Source organism: Pyxicephalus adspersus, chromosome 5, assembly GCF_032062135.1.
Source record: "Pyxicephalus adspersus chromosome 5, UCB_Pads_2.0, whole genome shotgun sequence".
In the NCBI taxonomy this organism is placed as follows: Eukaryota; Metazoa; Chordata; class Amphibia; order Anura; family Pyxicephalidae; genus Pyxicephalus; species Pyxicephalus adspersus.
Window position 1 is genome coordinate 97,087,159 of NC_092862.1, and position 14,147 is coordinate 97,101,305.

Sequence of the window (14,147 nt, forward strand, 5' to 3'; positions counted from 1 at the left end):
TTCTCTAAAAAACTGGTGCGTCTTATGGTCCAGTGCGTCTTATGGTCCGAAAAATACGGTATATAATGTTTTGGCCTGTGAAAGTTGAAAATCTTATTGCAGATGCACTAAGGATTTCAGAATCTACATACCACCTTACACCCTATAGAAAAAAACGCTGCCATACTGACCCCCCCCCCTAATCATCACATTACCCTGAACAGCTTTTTTCTGGGTATGGAAATTGGGTTGTTCCATTTAGAACAAGTATTGCTGACAGTCCCACTGTCATCTTTGCTTTTCTCTTTGCTGGTCTTGGAGCTGCAGTAAGATTACATATGATGGAGGGGGGGCAAGGTAAAATGAATCTTACTGTAATGCCCCATTCAAACTTGCTGTTAAAAACCACACAGTTAGCCACCACCAGGTGAATTGCAAAATGTTGATATGCCAAAAATGGCAAACCATACTACAGGTCAATGAGTTTGCTAGTGTTGCTTTTGCCTGTGCTGAAGTGGTGTTGTTATTCCTTCATAGCCAGAATCAACAGCAAGGATCTGTGTCACAACCCCATCACAACTGCAAAAGAAATGCTTGCACAAAGTAGTTTCCAGCTGCTTCCATAAATGTGAACAAGGTTTACTGCAAGTCTATAAAGAGCTTTAATGTCACAGCAACTAGTCTTGTTTTCTTTTTCATGGCCATTCTTGAAGATGTGTGGGCTTGTGGGCTTTTCGGATTCAGGTGTAGGTTTAGGAATAGGTGTGTTTAAATGCAGACCACCCTAGGTAACATAGTTACATAAGGAAACAATTGACAGCACAGGTAGCAAATAGCTAAAAGGTGCAGACCAGGGATAGTACGGCAGAGCTAATTTGGGGGAAAAGGGCAGCACAGTGGCTCAGGGGTTAGCACTCTGGCCTTTGCAGCGCTAAGTCCCAGGTTCGATCTCCAGCCAGGACATTATCTGCATGGAGTTTGCAGGTTCTCCCCGTGTCTGCGTGGGTTTCCTCCGGGTACTCTGGTTTCCCCCCACATCCCAAAAACATGCAGTTAGGTTAATTGGCTTCTCCCTAACAATTGACCTTAGACTACATTAATCACAAATGACTATGGTAGGGACATTAGATTGTGAGCTTTGAGGGACAGTTAGTGACACGACTATGAACTTTGTACAGTGCTGTGTAATATGATGGTGCTATATAAATACTGTATAATAGTAATAATAAAGGTTTGATGGTGACTGATATTGTCTACCTTGGAGTTCAATCAGAAGCAAGATACCTGCCCATCTGTTTATGCTTAGTGTGTGGATTGCAGAGTATGCAAAAACAAAAAGACTACTGAACTTTCAGGGCTTACTAAACAGGGCTGAACTACAAATCCTAACATTCAATAAAATCTTCTATAAAAGCTAAACTCATGTTTATTAAAAAGACAACAAACTTGCTAAGGTGACAAAGGATTTGCAATTACTCTGCTAATATTTTATAATGATATGGTATGATGTGATCAATATAAAGGCTTTGATCTTTATTAGGAAGTTTGCTAGCAAAATGTGTCTTAATTATAATAAACATAACATATTATAATATTGAGCTAGGATCAGTATAGATCAAGATCAGAAGAACATGTATTAAATTCAGAAAGTATGAGATATGGGCTGCATAATTATTTTAATAATACTAAAAAATACTACCCCCTCCCCCAAAAAAAAGAAATCATATTAGTTAAAATTAAATGAAAACATGCAACTGTCCTTTACATGGGGTAAAACAAAAATTATTTTGTTGGAAGTGGGCAAACATATTACTGTATAGTTTTTGAAATATGTTGTAGACGGTTGATCCAGATGCATTCTACAATGAATTTTTAGGAGTACATCACAAAACACTATTTTATAAAAACATTTTTTTCTAATTGTATCTGCCTGAATATTTCTATTAATGATCATTACACATTTAATAGCTATTACAGTATAACAAAAAAAACCTCTGCTGTCCATCTAAAGATTAAACCCTTTCATCCCAAGTCATACCCGATACCTCTCTATGTGACCATAAACTTATTAACTGGCCACTGTATTTTCTGTATAGAGCATTAACATGTTATTTATTTATGTTAAACAGAGTAGTGAGAGGTTATACCATTACAGTCCTGGCAGATTTTTATTGCTGTCTAACTCCCTGAATCAGAGATTTACTCTCTGTTAGGCTAGGTACACATGTGCAATGGTTCTCGTCTGATAATTGACTCTGGGCCAATTTCAGACAAGAATCTGGCATGTCTACAGCGCTCGTAGCGCAGTAGGGTGCTGATCCTTCTTTCTCCCCCTCCCCTCTCCATAGAGCAGAATGGTGCTGTATGTACTGCAATCGTTCACGCATCATGCAGTCATTTGTCGTTGGAAAGGATCATGAAAGATCCTTTACAACGACAATTATTGTACGTGTGTATGTAGCCTCAGACCTTTTTCATTCCTGTGGTCTAAAACTGCATGGTTAGTCACTCCCGAGCACATAGCAAACTGCTTCAATGCACACTGATGTGGCAAACTGCACCACAGGTCAATGTGTTTGTTTGTATTGCCCCTGCATTAAGGTGCCAATGCAGTTTTTCCCTAACAGGAGGAAAAACAAGCATGAAGCCACGAGCAACATGTTACTTTCAGAAACCACCCTGCAACCCCAAAGCAGCTGCAAAACAAACACACCTGCCAAACAGCAAGAATAGGTTCAAACAGAAAAAAATGATCATCAAGAATCATTTTGGATGAAGAAGTTGAAACGTTGGTGAAGGGCTGTAAAAAGGGATTTTTTCACTTTTTAGAGATTTTCTTTTGGAATAAAAAAATGTCAGAAAAACTGAAAGCAAGTTAAAGTGGAACTAAAGTTCTGGCACAGCCAATCAAGATGGGCAAAGATCACCTGGAAGCAGAAGAACAGAAGGAAGATGGCGATGCGTGGTCCTGAACGCAGACAGGTGAATATCCCGGGATTATTTCCACTTTAAACCATTTCCTACTCTGTCCAAAATTATTATTATCATTATTATTATTAATAATTTTAAACAAGATTTATATAGTGCCAACATATTACGCAGCACTCTACATTAAATAGGGGTTGCAAATGACAGACTAATACAGACAGTGATACAGGAGGAGAGGACCCTGGAGCTTGATTTGAAGGCACAGGAGCTTGAATTTGATTCTAAGGTGAAATGGAAGCCAGTGTAGAGATCTGCAAAGAGATGCAGCGGTGGGAAGGATGAATGAGTCTGGCTGCAGCATTCATAAAAGATTGTAGATGAGAGAGTCGGGTTAGTGAAATACCAGAGAGAAGGAGGTTACAGTAGTCCAGATGAGAGATGATAAGAGCATGTACAAGGAGTTTGGTGGTCTCAGGGGACAGGTAGGGGCGGATTTTGGAGATGTTGCGTAGGTGAAAGTGACAGGACCTAGAAATGTTCTGAATGTGGGGGGCAAATGAGAGGGCCGAGTCAAAGATGACACCAAGACAACGTGCCTGAGGGGAGGGACGAATAACAGTGTTGTTAACAGTTATATGTATGTCGGGGAGATTTGGAATTTGAGGGGGGGATGATGATGAGTTCTGTTTTATCCAGGTTGAGTTTCAGCAATGNGTCAGACATCGATGATGAGATGGCTGACAGGCAGCATGAGACCTTATCCAGGACTGAGGGAGACAGGTCAGGGGTGGACAGATAGATTTGAGTGTCATCAGCATACAGATGATACTGTAAGCCAAAGGAGGATATAAGACTACCGAGAGAGGAGGTGTACAGAGAGAAGAGAACCGGTCCAAGGACTTACCCTTGGTAACCCTTGGGTTACCTTTAGTATGAAAACAGTAAGTTTAGTCTATCGTTGCTGAAGTCCACCACACATTTTATTAATTTAATTGTTCTGCCCTGAAAGGTTTCTAGTTCCCAAACAGATTTTAAATAGTGTCCAAAAACAAACTCTGTAGTTGCAATGAATATGGGGTTCCGAGCCTACTCATTAAAGTTCATTTGCTGAAAAGTGTCAGTATATATCCAATCATCCTAAAAACATCTGAGATAATTAGGTATTCATAATGAACAGCACTTTGTTTTCTGCATGATTGATTAATAAACTAAATATTCCATATATATATATATATATATATATATATATATATCACACAATTTTTAAAACTAGGATTCTAAATTACTTATTTTTGCAGTGTGTTTTAAACTCTGTTAAACTGTTCCAGGTAGCTTAAGCTTAAGCTCAACCTTTGGTAAAGGTTTTCTTTTTTTACTCATGACTAGGGTAGCTTAACATAAATGTGCATGTACATTTACATACAATTAACATACAAATAAACCTATTAATTACCATATACCTTAACATATACAACCTTCCTTAACCAATTATAAAAGTATAAACATATAGAAAAACCCCAGTAAAACAACAGTGCCCAATTGCACCAACCAGCTCTAAACTTAAACAACCAGGTTGCAGATCAAGGAAAGTAAAGTCTGCACCAACCAAATATAACTTCCCTCTTAGACTGTGTACACACATTAGATTTTTGTCGCTGGAAACAATCTTTCACAATGTATATATTTTGCTCTTATTTTAGTGTTTGTATTGCCAGAAAAAAAGTTAACTTTTTTGCATTTTTAACACTTGACATACATTTATGTTACTAATCTCTGAGTTTCAACTGGCCACCCCACTGCCTGCATGACATGAAAGCTTCCTATTGGTTGTCCGGAGATAGGTCACTTAAGCCAGCTAGGGAATCAGTGGGTATCAGAGGCTCAGGTATTTGACAGTTGATAATTGTGATGTATAATCTGGAGCATAATTACAATTTGGAAAGAAGCTTGTTTTGTGCCATTTACTTTAAAACTAAACTCAGAGTGGCAAACCAAAAACAGACAAATAAATTATTATATTTTTGGTTTTATTAAAGGGTAATGGAATTAATAAAAACAACCAATTGTATTCTTTAAATTCAGCCGCTAGGGTGAGCATTTTTTGTATCAATTTTTACTTAAATTTATTTAGGTTTATGTATAATTTGATCACTATTGGTTTTGCCAGTTTAACTCAGTCTTTAAATAGAGAGAAAACAATTCTTTAATAGGAAGGAAAGTGCCTCTACAATATAACCCTGTATAATCTGTTTCTTTTTGTATAATAAATAAGTTAAGCATAGTTAGCTACACTAGGATAGAGCAATCAATTCCGTTGTTGATGGCACATCTTGAAAAAGAAGATCAACGTCTTTTTGCTTGAAGAAATTGAACTTGTGGTCAAGACCTAGGCAGTTAAGCAACCTTCAGAGCATTTTAATACACAATTAGCTGGCAATGCTAAGTAGAAGTAAAGCCTGAGTTGATCCAATTAGATAAAAGATGAGTGCAGTTGTTCTCATTACTGTGATGAAGGGTGCACCGATTTGCTATCTGTGCTCCTTGATGGTAAATGGTGCTAATGAGGCCTGATAGATACTGTGCTCCTAACAAGACTTGCAGTAGAGAGTGATTGCAGTGGAAATAGATTTGATGAGATGCTATGCCCTTTGTAGTGTCTCTGGTGCTGACACTCTGTGACATAATCAGGTCACAAAGCCGGTCATAGCCATCAAAGAAAGCTATCTCTTCCTACCTCATTACTAACATACATTATTTATTTGTAAGCCCCTAAAAATTGCTATGGGCTGTTTGTACTTATTTTTGAACTATCATCTATTATACACATGGGCTAATGAAACACAGGTTGCTTTCAGTGGAGCTTTAATTAGAGAAAGCAGTCCATTCAAAACCAGCAGAGGGTTACAATAAGACTAATGTGTTCAACAAAAGATTGGATATAGGAAAGCATTAAAAGCAATGTGAACTTAAAACATACAAATGCAAGGGTAATGCATAGTTCCTAAAATCCTCTGGACATTTTAAAATGTAACTTTATTGCTTTCTGTATTTGTTTTGTAAACTGTAGTTGTAGGACTTTTAAATATTAAATTCATGTTTTTTCAAGGACACATTAAAATTTACCTATTTTCCACGCTTCTAATCTTGTCCCCTTTATGACAAAGTGTTTTCTTCCGTTTCTGCCGATACGCCGTTCCCTTCCCAAAGTTTGGAAGCACATATTACAGTTCTCCCCAAGCCTGGCAAAGACCATACGGTTTGCTCTAATTATAGACCTATATCATTGATTAATGTGGATGCAAAAATCTTTTCTAAAATGATTGCCAATAGGTTGTTCCCACACATGCCATCATTGATCCATAAGGATCAAACTGGGTTTATTTATGGAAGGGAAGCCAGGGATAATACTATTAAGACTCTCCTGCTGACCCAATTCGCCAAATCCTCGGGCACCCCTGCGTGCTTACTGTCAATAGACGCTGAAAAAGCCTTTGACAGGATTAGTTGGCAGTTTATGTATTCGGCGTTACGTCAGGTGGGCATGGGCCCCTGCATGGTCTCTAGAATTGCAGCACTGTACTCTTCCCCCAGAGCTCGGGTGCGGGTTAATGGCACTCTTTCCGATCCCTTTCAAATAAAGAACGGCACGAGGCAGGGGTGCCCCCTCTCCCCTTTACTTTATGCCTTGATCATGGAACATTTGGCTGTGGCCTTACGCCACAATCCAGATGTAAAAGGGATCCAGGTGGGTGATACACATTATAAAATTTCTTTATATGCAGATGACCTCTTGATTTATATAACTTCCCCCCATGTCACGATACCTTCCATCCTGAAGGAACTTGCTGAATTTGGTACACATAGTAATTTCAAGGTCAACTATTCTAAATCTGAAATCCTTAATGTCACCTTGGACTCTTCTCAAATGTCAGCTATGTGTTCTAATGTGCCCTTCCGGCTTTGCTCAGAGGCCATCAAATATTTGGGTATAATGGTCCCATCGGATCCGTCCAAATTATTCTCCCTTAATTATTCTTCAATGTACAATAAACTCCAGTCTGACCTTCAGAAATACAAATTCCTTGCCCCTCTCCTGGTTAGCCCGTATAAACACTCTCAAGATGGATATAATCCCCAAACTGTTATATCTCTTTCAATCGGTCCCCATATTCTTACCAACCGCATACCTTCGTAAAATTCATAGGTTATTTTTAACCTTTATATGGCAACAGAAACGCCCTAGACTGGCATTCGGTACCCTGTCCAGGGCCAAAAGTAGAGGAGGAGCAGGGGCTCCGGATGTTATTTCTTATTATAGAGCCTCAGTTTTAGTGCGTCTGATAGATTGGTTTCACAACAGGGAGATGAAGGAATGGGTACAGCTGGAGGATTGCCTATCTCCAGTTGGCCTCCGGTCCCTGCCATGGGTGGACCGGTCGTTGTTACAACCCTGCCATGTTTTCCTTTTTCTTGTCATATTTTTGGGCATACGCAGCTCCCTGGTATTATTATCTGTCTGTTAATTCGAAGCCTATAATGTTATGCTCGTTTTGATGTATGTGTTATATATTTGATTTTTTTTTTTTTTTTTCTGTTATGTTTACTTGTTGCTTTTTTCTGAAAACTTAATAAAACTGATTGACACAAAATTGACCTATTTTCTTTGAATGTGCTTGCCCTCATCTAGAGAAAGGTGACCCCTTTGCTGTTTAGGAATTGTAGAATACATGCCACCAAAACAGGGATGAAGCAGGCAATAACTATGTTTCTCCTTCACTAGTTTTGTGTTCACCACTCTGAACGGTGCTGGTGTGTGATTTAGTGGCCGTGTGTCAATTTCATGGAGGCTTATATAGTGATGATTACTCTGAAAACACACTTATGCAATTTTCTGTGTTTGTCAGCTTTGTCCTCTTGATAAAGGAATTACAACACCCTTCTGTTCCTGAGATACACAAAATAAATATCCCCTTCTCCTGATTAAAATAAAAAAGGGGGACTAATTAATCTATGCAGAAGTTCCTTGTTCAGAAATGGTTTTAACCCTGATAAGCATACTTGATCACTTGTCACTGCATAAATTTGGAAAACAAATGTTTTGTTGTTCTGATACATTAGATAAAATTATCCATTCTCATAGCTCATACAATCAAAAAACTGGTTAGGTTATGAAGGTTAAATTACAGGGCAGTGACCGCGTTCTTTATATGTATACAGATTCTGTTGTCCAGTGGGAAAGGGAGCAAGCCTGTTAGTGGTTTGCTAGTAGATGCTCCCCAACAACCCTTCTGCTGCATTGCTCTTTCTACCTTTCCTTAAGAACTGCAACATAATGTGGTAGCATATCACCGTGTGTTTATCATATAGAGTATATTTTATCAGAGGTGTTCATGTGGAGTACCTTTTCTGGTAAGTAGTCTATGAAATGTTCTTAATCTGGCTATTCATGCCAGTTCAACCATTTCCTATTGTCATGATTTATCCTTTCTGCCAGTTACCAAATGTATGGGTTTGAAGACACATGTGGCAACTTTATCAATGATATTATAGGTTTTTATACAAGGACATCCTTGCAGGTTTAAAGAGAAAAATTATCATGTAATATTTTCAACATACATACTGTAAATAAAAGTAGTAGAGCCTGGCCAGGTGGACTGTATGAGTTCTTATATGGGTGGTGGAACTCGAGTAAGTGTTTATTATCCTCTTTCTGCTATGACTTTGAGGCTCTCAAGAGTGATCAGTCCGACATTGGTAACATCAAAAACAACACCTTTTTTTTTTTTTTTGCAGCCCCAGCTTTATAGCTGATATTCAGCTGATATTCATCATATTCATTATATTTATAATATCTTCCCTCAGGCCCACAAACTTTTTTGTTTTTATTGTTGAGAGGATGCTGTAATACAATTGTTCACTCTTTTATATGAAAAATGGCTCTTTGGCAAAAAAAAAAAAAAAAAAATAGAATACATTTCTATTAATTAACAACACGAATCAGGAAAAATAGTTTTTCTTTTTCAGAATACAAGTGCTATTAGTTTTATGTTTTTGGCAGGGACAACATTTTTTTCCTGCACATGGAATTTTATGCAAAGTAGAAATACCAGAATGTGTGAAAAAGTGGGGCAGAAAGTTTCACGGCTGCGCTGGAATGTTCAGGGTCCAGTAATGGACCTCCAGTATATTGATTGAGTGCATTGAGTATAAAAATTATATTTTGTCATATGATGATTTAATTTTGCCAAGGAGTCTATTTATTTTGGCAGCTGCTGTTCTGTCGTAGAGATGTACAGTGATGTTCATATGAGTAGATTCTAAGACACAGGATAGCAGCTTTCTGCACTCAAAGTATTGCAAAACTTGTCACTTTTAGAAAAGCTGCACTGAATAGGTTTGTAATAAGGACTATTAAGAAAAAATAATTCTTGTTGTTCTTATCTGATATAAAGTTTATGTGTTTTTGGGACCCCATAATTTTACTAGGGTTGTGATATTTATGATGTATGAGTCCATATTTATGTAAAGAGTTGAATGTCAGCTTCTAGCTATAAAAAAAAAACAAGATATTTTGTAGTCATTTTGCGTAAGGTTACATTAAAGCATTAGGTGGTAATAAATATTATAAAGATTTTCTATAATGTTTCTGTACGACTTGATTAATAATGCTCGGCTGGAGTATTGTAAAAGCATTTCTTCAACTGAAGAGAAAAAATCAGCATAATTCTTGTGTATAGGAATGTGATGAGAAATCCCTGTTTGTCATACCATTGAGCATTTTAAGCTGAAACAGGATATTGAAAACTGTATCTCTATTTCAGAGAATAACAATTTTCTGATGAAACAAATAGAAAAATGTCATGCAATGAAAATGTTAGCATGTAAAAATCATATATATATTGTATATGTATATCTAAAGAGGTACATCTCTCTCCTAGCCAATGTGAGAAGGTCAAAATAACAGACAAATAAAATTTAAAGCAGTGCTATAGCCAAATGTCCTCTCTATTCCTATAGATTTGCCACAACAATAATATTTCTAAGGACAGAATTTTGTTTGCCAACTAAAAATACAACAGATTTTTAGTTTTCAGTGAACACTTATTCTATTAGCGATACAAGAAGAAAAATGTACATATGTCAAAGGGTACTTGTGATTAACTGAACTGAACTCAAAGTAAATTGGCTTAAGCTGTGTGTCCTTCATCACCTAATTACACACTTAGATAAAACATATTTTTTATCTTTGTTCATAACTGATTGTAAGTGAACCTTTCCCGTGATCCCTTGCTGTTAACATCCATGCACATAATATAATGCCTCTTTGTGAAGTATCTGGACATTTTGTTTTAGCATGTTATGTCTGTGTAGGTTTAACCCAGGAAACATTATTAGCCCTTGAACTATTTTAAACTTTTTTTTAATATTGGTCTTTGTAATTTATGGGAACTGCCAGAATATATAGCAGGGCCAGTGGGTATGATTTTTTCTAGTAGCAGTGAATAGACTGGTAATTAGCTGAAAACCCATTGCAAAGAAGATAGGGATAATGTTAAAGGGTTATATTTTATTATTTAAAGTTGGTCTCAGTTTCCAGTTAATATCCTTAGAGTCCTGGAAAGGCATTTTGGGTCCGGAGTGTTTTGAATAAGTCCATTTAAATTCTTAGGTACATATCATCATGGGGCACTTGGGTATGAATAAATAAATAAACAAACATATTTTGGTCTCTCTTCTGGATAAAATTTATATAAGCACTTTTTTGTTTCAGATTATTGGAACAATTCCACTTATGCCAAATCCAGTATCTTCAAATCAAGCAGGAGGTGGAGCTCAGGGACTTCAAGTGCAGCCCATCACCCCACAACTGCTGACCAATGCCCAGGGACAGATTATTGCCACCGTAATAGGGAACCAGATTTTGCCAGTGATCAACACCCAGGGTATAACTCTCTCACCACTCAAGCCTGGACAGCAGGTATAGTACCTTTCTTCAAATGACACAGGAATCATTATTTTTGCTCCAGTGACAATAAAAATACTGCATTTTAGCCACATTTTACATATTTTGCATAGTAGTTTTTCAGTATGTTGGGCATTCTAAAATAAATCATGTTTGAAATATTAGGTGCTACATTCTAATTTTGTTAACACTGTTGCAAAGTGGACAAAGCCTTCAAATTCTGATGAATAGCATCATCTACTCTGACATAAACATCAAATTCCTGTTTGTTTTGCAAGAAAATGATCAAAGAATTAAACATATCATCAGTTATTTTACATGATTATAGAGACCCTGAATTCAGGAGCAGTGCAGCTTTGTTAGCAAAATATTACATAAAACTATATAAGGTGGTCTTTAATGTTGAGCTCAACAAGTAATTGCGTTACCTGCACTGGATGGTCTGTAAATGGTTGTGGAAGCCTCCTTTGCACCAGGATGCCCACACTAGGAAATTATTGTCAATCAATTTTTGTTTAACTCTTTTTTCTTTTTCTTTGAATAACCTGCATATCTTTTTTTTGGCTTAGTTTGCCACTCCTTTAAAACCCAGGGCAAATGTGAGGCCTCAATCTAGCCTAGAGTAAATATACATTACTTAGTAAGTAGTAAATTATATTATATACAATATTCTAGAGCCGATTTATTAGAATTCTCAAAGACTCTAAATGATAGACTTTCATGGGGGAGCCTGAATGATTCTGAAAACCCGGCATGCATCTGGTCCAGGACTGAAAAAACATTTCTCAACTAATAAACTTAACTATAAACTATAAGAAATCCATTTCAGGTTTGCTGGATCACCCAGTTTCTCTGATGATAGTCTATCCTCTTCAATCCTGGAGAACTTTGATAAATCAGGTTCACTGTCCTGTCATTGGTGGCTATTCATTTATATTGCCTGGAAACTCACTGAAAGGTTAACAGAAAAGACATTTATGAATGTGGAGAAAGGGTCATGTTTCAATTGCAACATCAACAAATTTCCTATTCAGGTTGATCACTAAAACCCTCAAAAAAATTACAAAGGATATTAAGTTCTTGGAAAGACAAAGATGTCCATGCAAGGATAAGATCTCCACATTAGCTGCAGAATGGAAACCCAGAAGGTATAGCTATAATACCTATTGTAAAATGTAAGGTGTTTCCATTGCTGTTCATTGTCTTGGTCCCCATTGGGAGTATTTTAATGCATATACATTTCTACATGAGGTGTAGTTTGTTGGGCTGACTCAGTAAACGAACAAGCTTTTATGTGTAATGCATGGCAATTCCCAAAGCAATACATTTTTGGGAAATGCAGAGCACAGTTGCAGTGGGAACTGGTCCTTGGCTAATCTTGGCTTAAAACATCATAAGCAACTTTCACTGAGGAGTGTGTAATATGCCTGGTTGTTACTACATTACATGCAATATGCAATATAACAGAATATTAGGGTATATTTTAGAGGATATATATATCTAATGGATATAAATAAACTGTAAACTTTCATATGAATATTCCAAAAATTGATTAAACCCACCTCCAATCAAATGTAGTGAAGATCCTCTTTGTTTTAGTGACTTAAATTGTGAAGTTCAAACTGTGTAAAGATAAAAAATAAATGTAAATTCAAAAGCCAGTATATGCAAGGGTCTGTATAGTCAACATGGCTAGATAGTGAAGAGATGGATTATATGACTTTACAGAGCTTCTGACAACATATAGCAAGTTTTCAGATACAAACTTTAATTGCATGAAAGCACAATCAGGTTACATTAGAGGTTGCATGATATTAATAGGAGGATAAACAGCTCACATTTTCAGAAGGAACATGGTAATGACAGCTCTGTTCATTTTTTTATGACAGATGTACATGGAATATGATTTTAACTAATCATTCTTTAACTAACTTTTTATTCAAGGTGGGGAAAAGTAGATGAAAGAAAAAAAAAGACGTAACCCACAGTCTACCATTTACCTATTTATTTATTTATTGCATTTCATCCATTTTTCCCACAAAACTATTAGGCAACTGTGAAAAAAATATACCTCAATTGAAGTCTCAGATATTTCTCTTTTTGACATGAAACTAAATTCAGTGCTGAAAAAAAAGATACTGTTAGAAGATTATCTTGTGTTTTTTTTATATTGATTGTCTTCCTGGAGAAAAAATAAAACTTCTCTTGTGATATTTTATTTTATCATAGCATAACATTTAGAAAGTCTGTAAATGGCAAACCTTCCGTTTATAGAAATTCCCCATGACTCTAACAGCAGGCGGCCCTCAATATGCCCCCTCAGCACATTTAACCTCCCTGATTACCACCCAAGGGTGTAAACAAAGACATGTTGTCATGGTGACTATTCTTTAGACACACTAAAGAATGGCTATAGTAAAAAAATATTTTTTATGGCCAGAAAGTTATTAGACTTTGGTTTACTGAAGGAGTAGGCTGTGTGCACTTCACCCATTGTATTGTGCAGAAGGCACATTTTTCCTTAATTACTTGCTTTTGATGGTATATTTAGAGTGAATATAATCTACTCAGTAAGTGGACCTCCTATTCTTTTAGTAAACCAATAATTCTGAGTATTACAGAACCACACAGTTTAAAAGCTGCTTAAAGTAAAAGTGCTTAAACATTTATATACAGCACCCAAAGGGAAAACACCAGATTCACCACCATCTTCAGTGTTCTTTGAAAAATAATAATTAACTGACAAATAATAATGAACTGAAAAATATGCATCAATGGAAACTGGACAATGGGGGTATTTATTAAAGATTAAGAAACATTTGGTAGTTATTGTTGAAAACAAAGAACATCCTTTTTGCTCTCTAACCTCTACACATGTGAGAAGAGTTTTCAAAAATTGGTCAATATTATAATTTTCTACATACATGTGTTGATACATAATATATGGATTTTATGGTATATTTATGTTGGATAGAATTGTTTGTAATGTAAATATCCTTTCAACTATAGAACCGATTGCTCCTGAAGAAGTGGGCTAGTCCCACGAAACGCGTAGAGGTCATGTGTTTGTGTTCATTATATTTGTTTGTTTCAATGTTAATGATTTTTTATGTAATTTAATATTTTATAAGAATTTACATTAAAAGAAATATTTAATAGGAAATTACAATGTTTTTTGCTGGAACTGTCTGAATTTTGCCAACAAAGTCCCTTCAGTACTCTTTGTTTTCAACAATATTTGTCTATACCGGGATGTGGCAAGTACATTTTGTCTAAG

At 36.3% G+C, this 14,147-nt stretch overlaps 1 protein-coding gene across 1 annotated transcript in view; it reads left to right on the forward strand.

The window, feature by feature from the left end:
• POU6F2 (POU class 6 homeobox 2) overlaps positions 1–14,147 on the forward strand; it is a 229,238-nt gene that overhangs the window by 195,593 nt on the left and 19,498 nt on the right. The window contains exon 7 of the mRNA XM_072412222.1: positions 10,679–10,885. Within this exon, the coding sequence (XP_072268323.1) occupies positions 10,679–10,885 (207 nt within the window). The remainder of the gene's footprint in view (positions 1–10,678; positions 10,886–14,147) is intronic.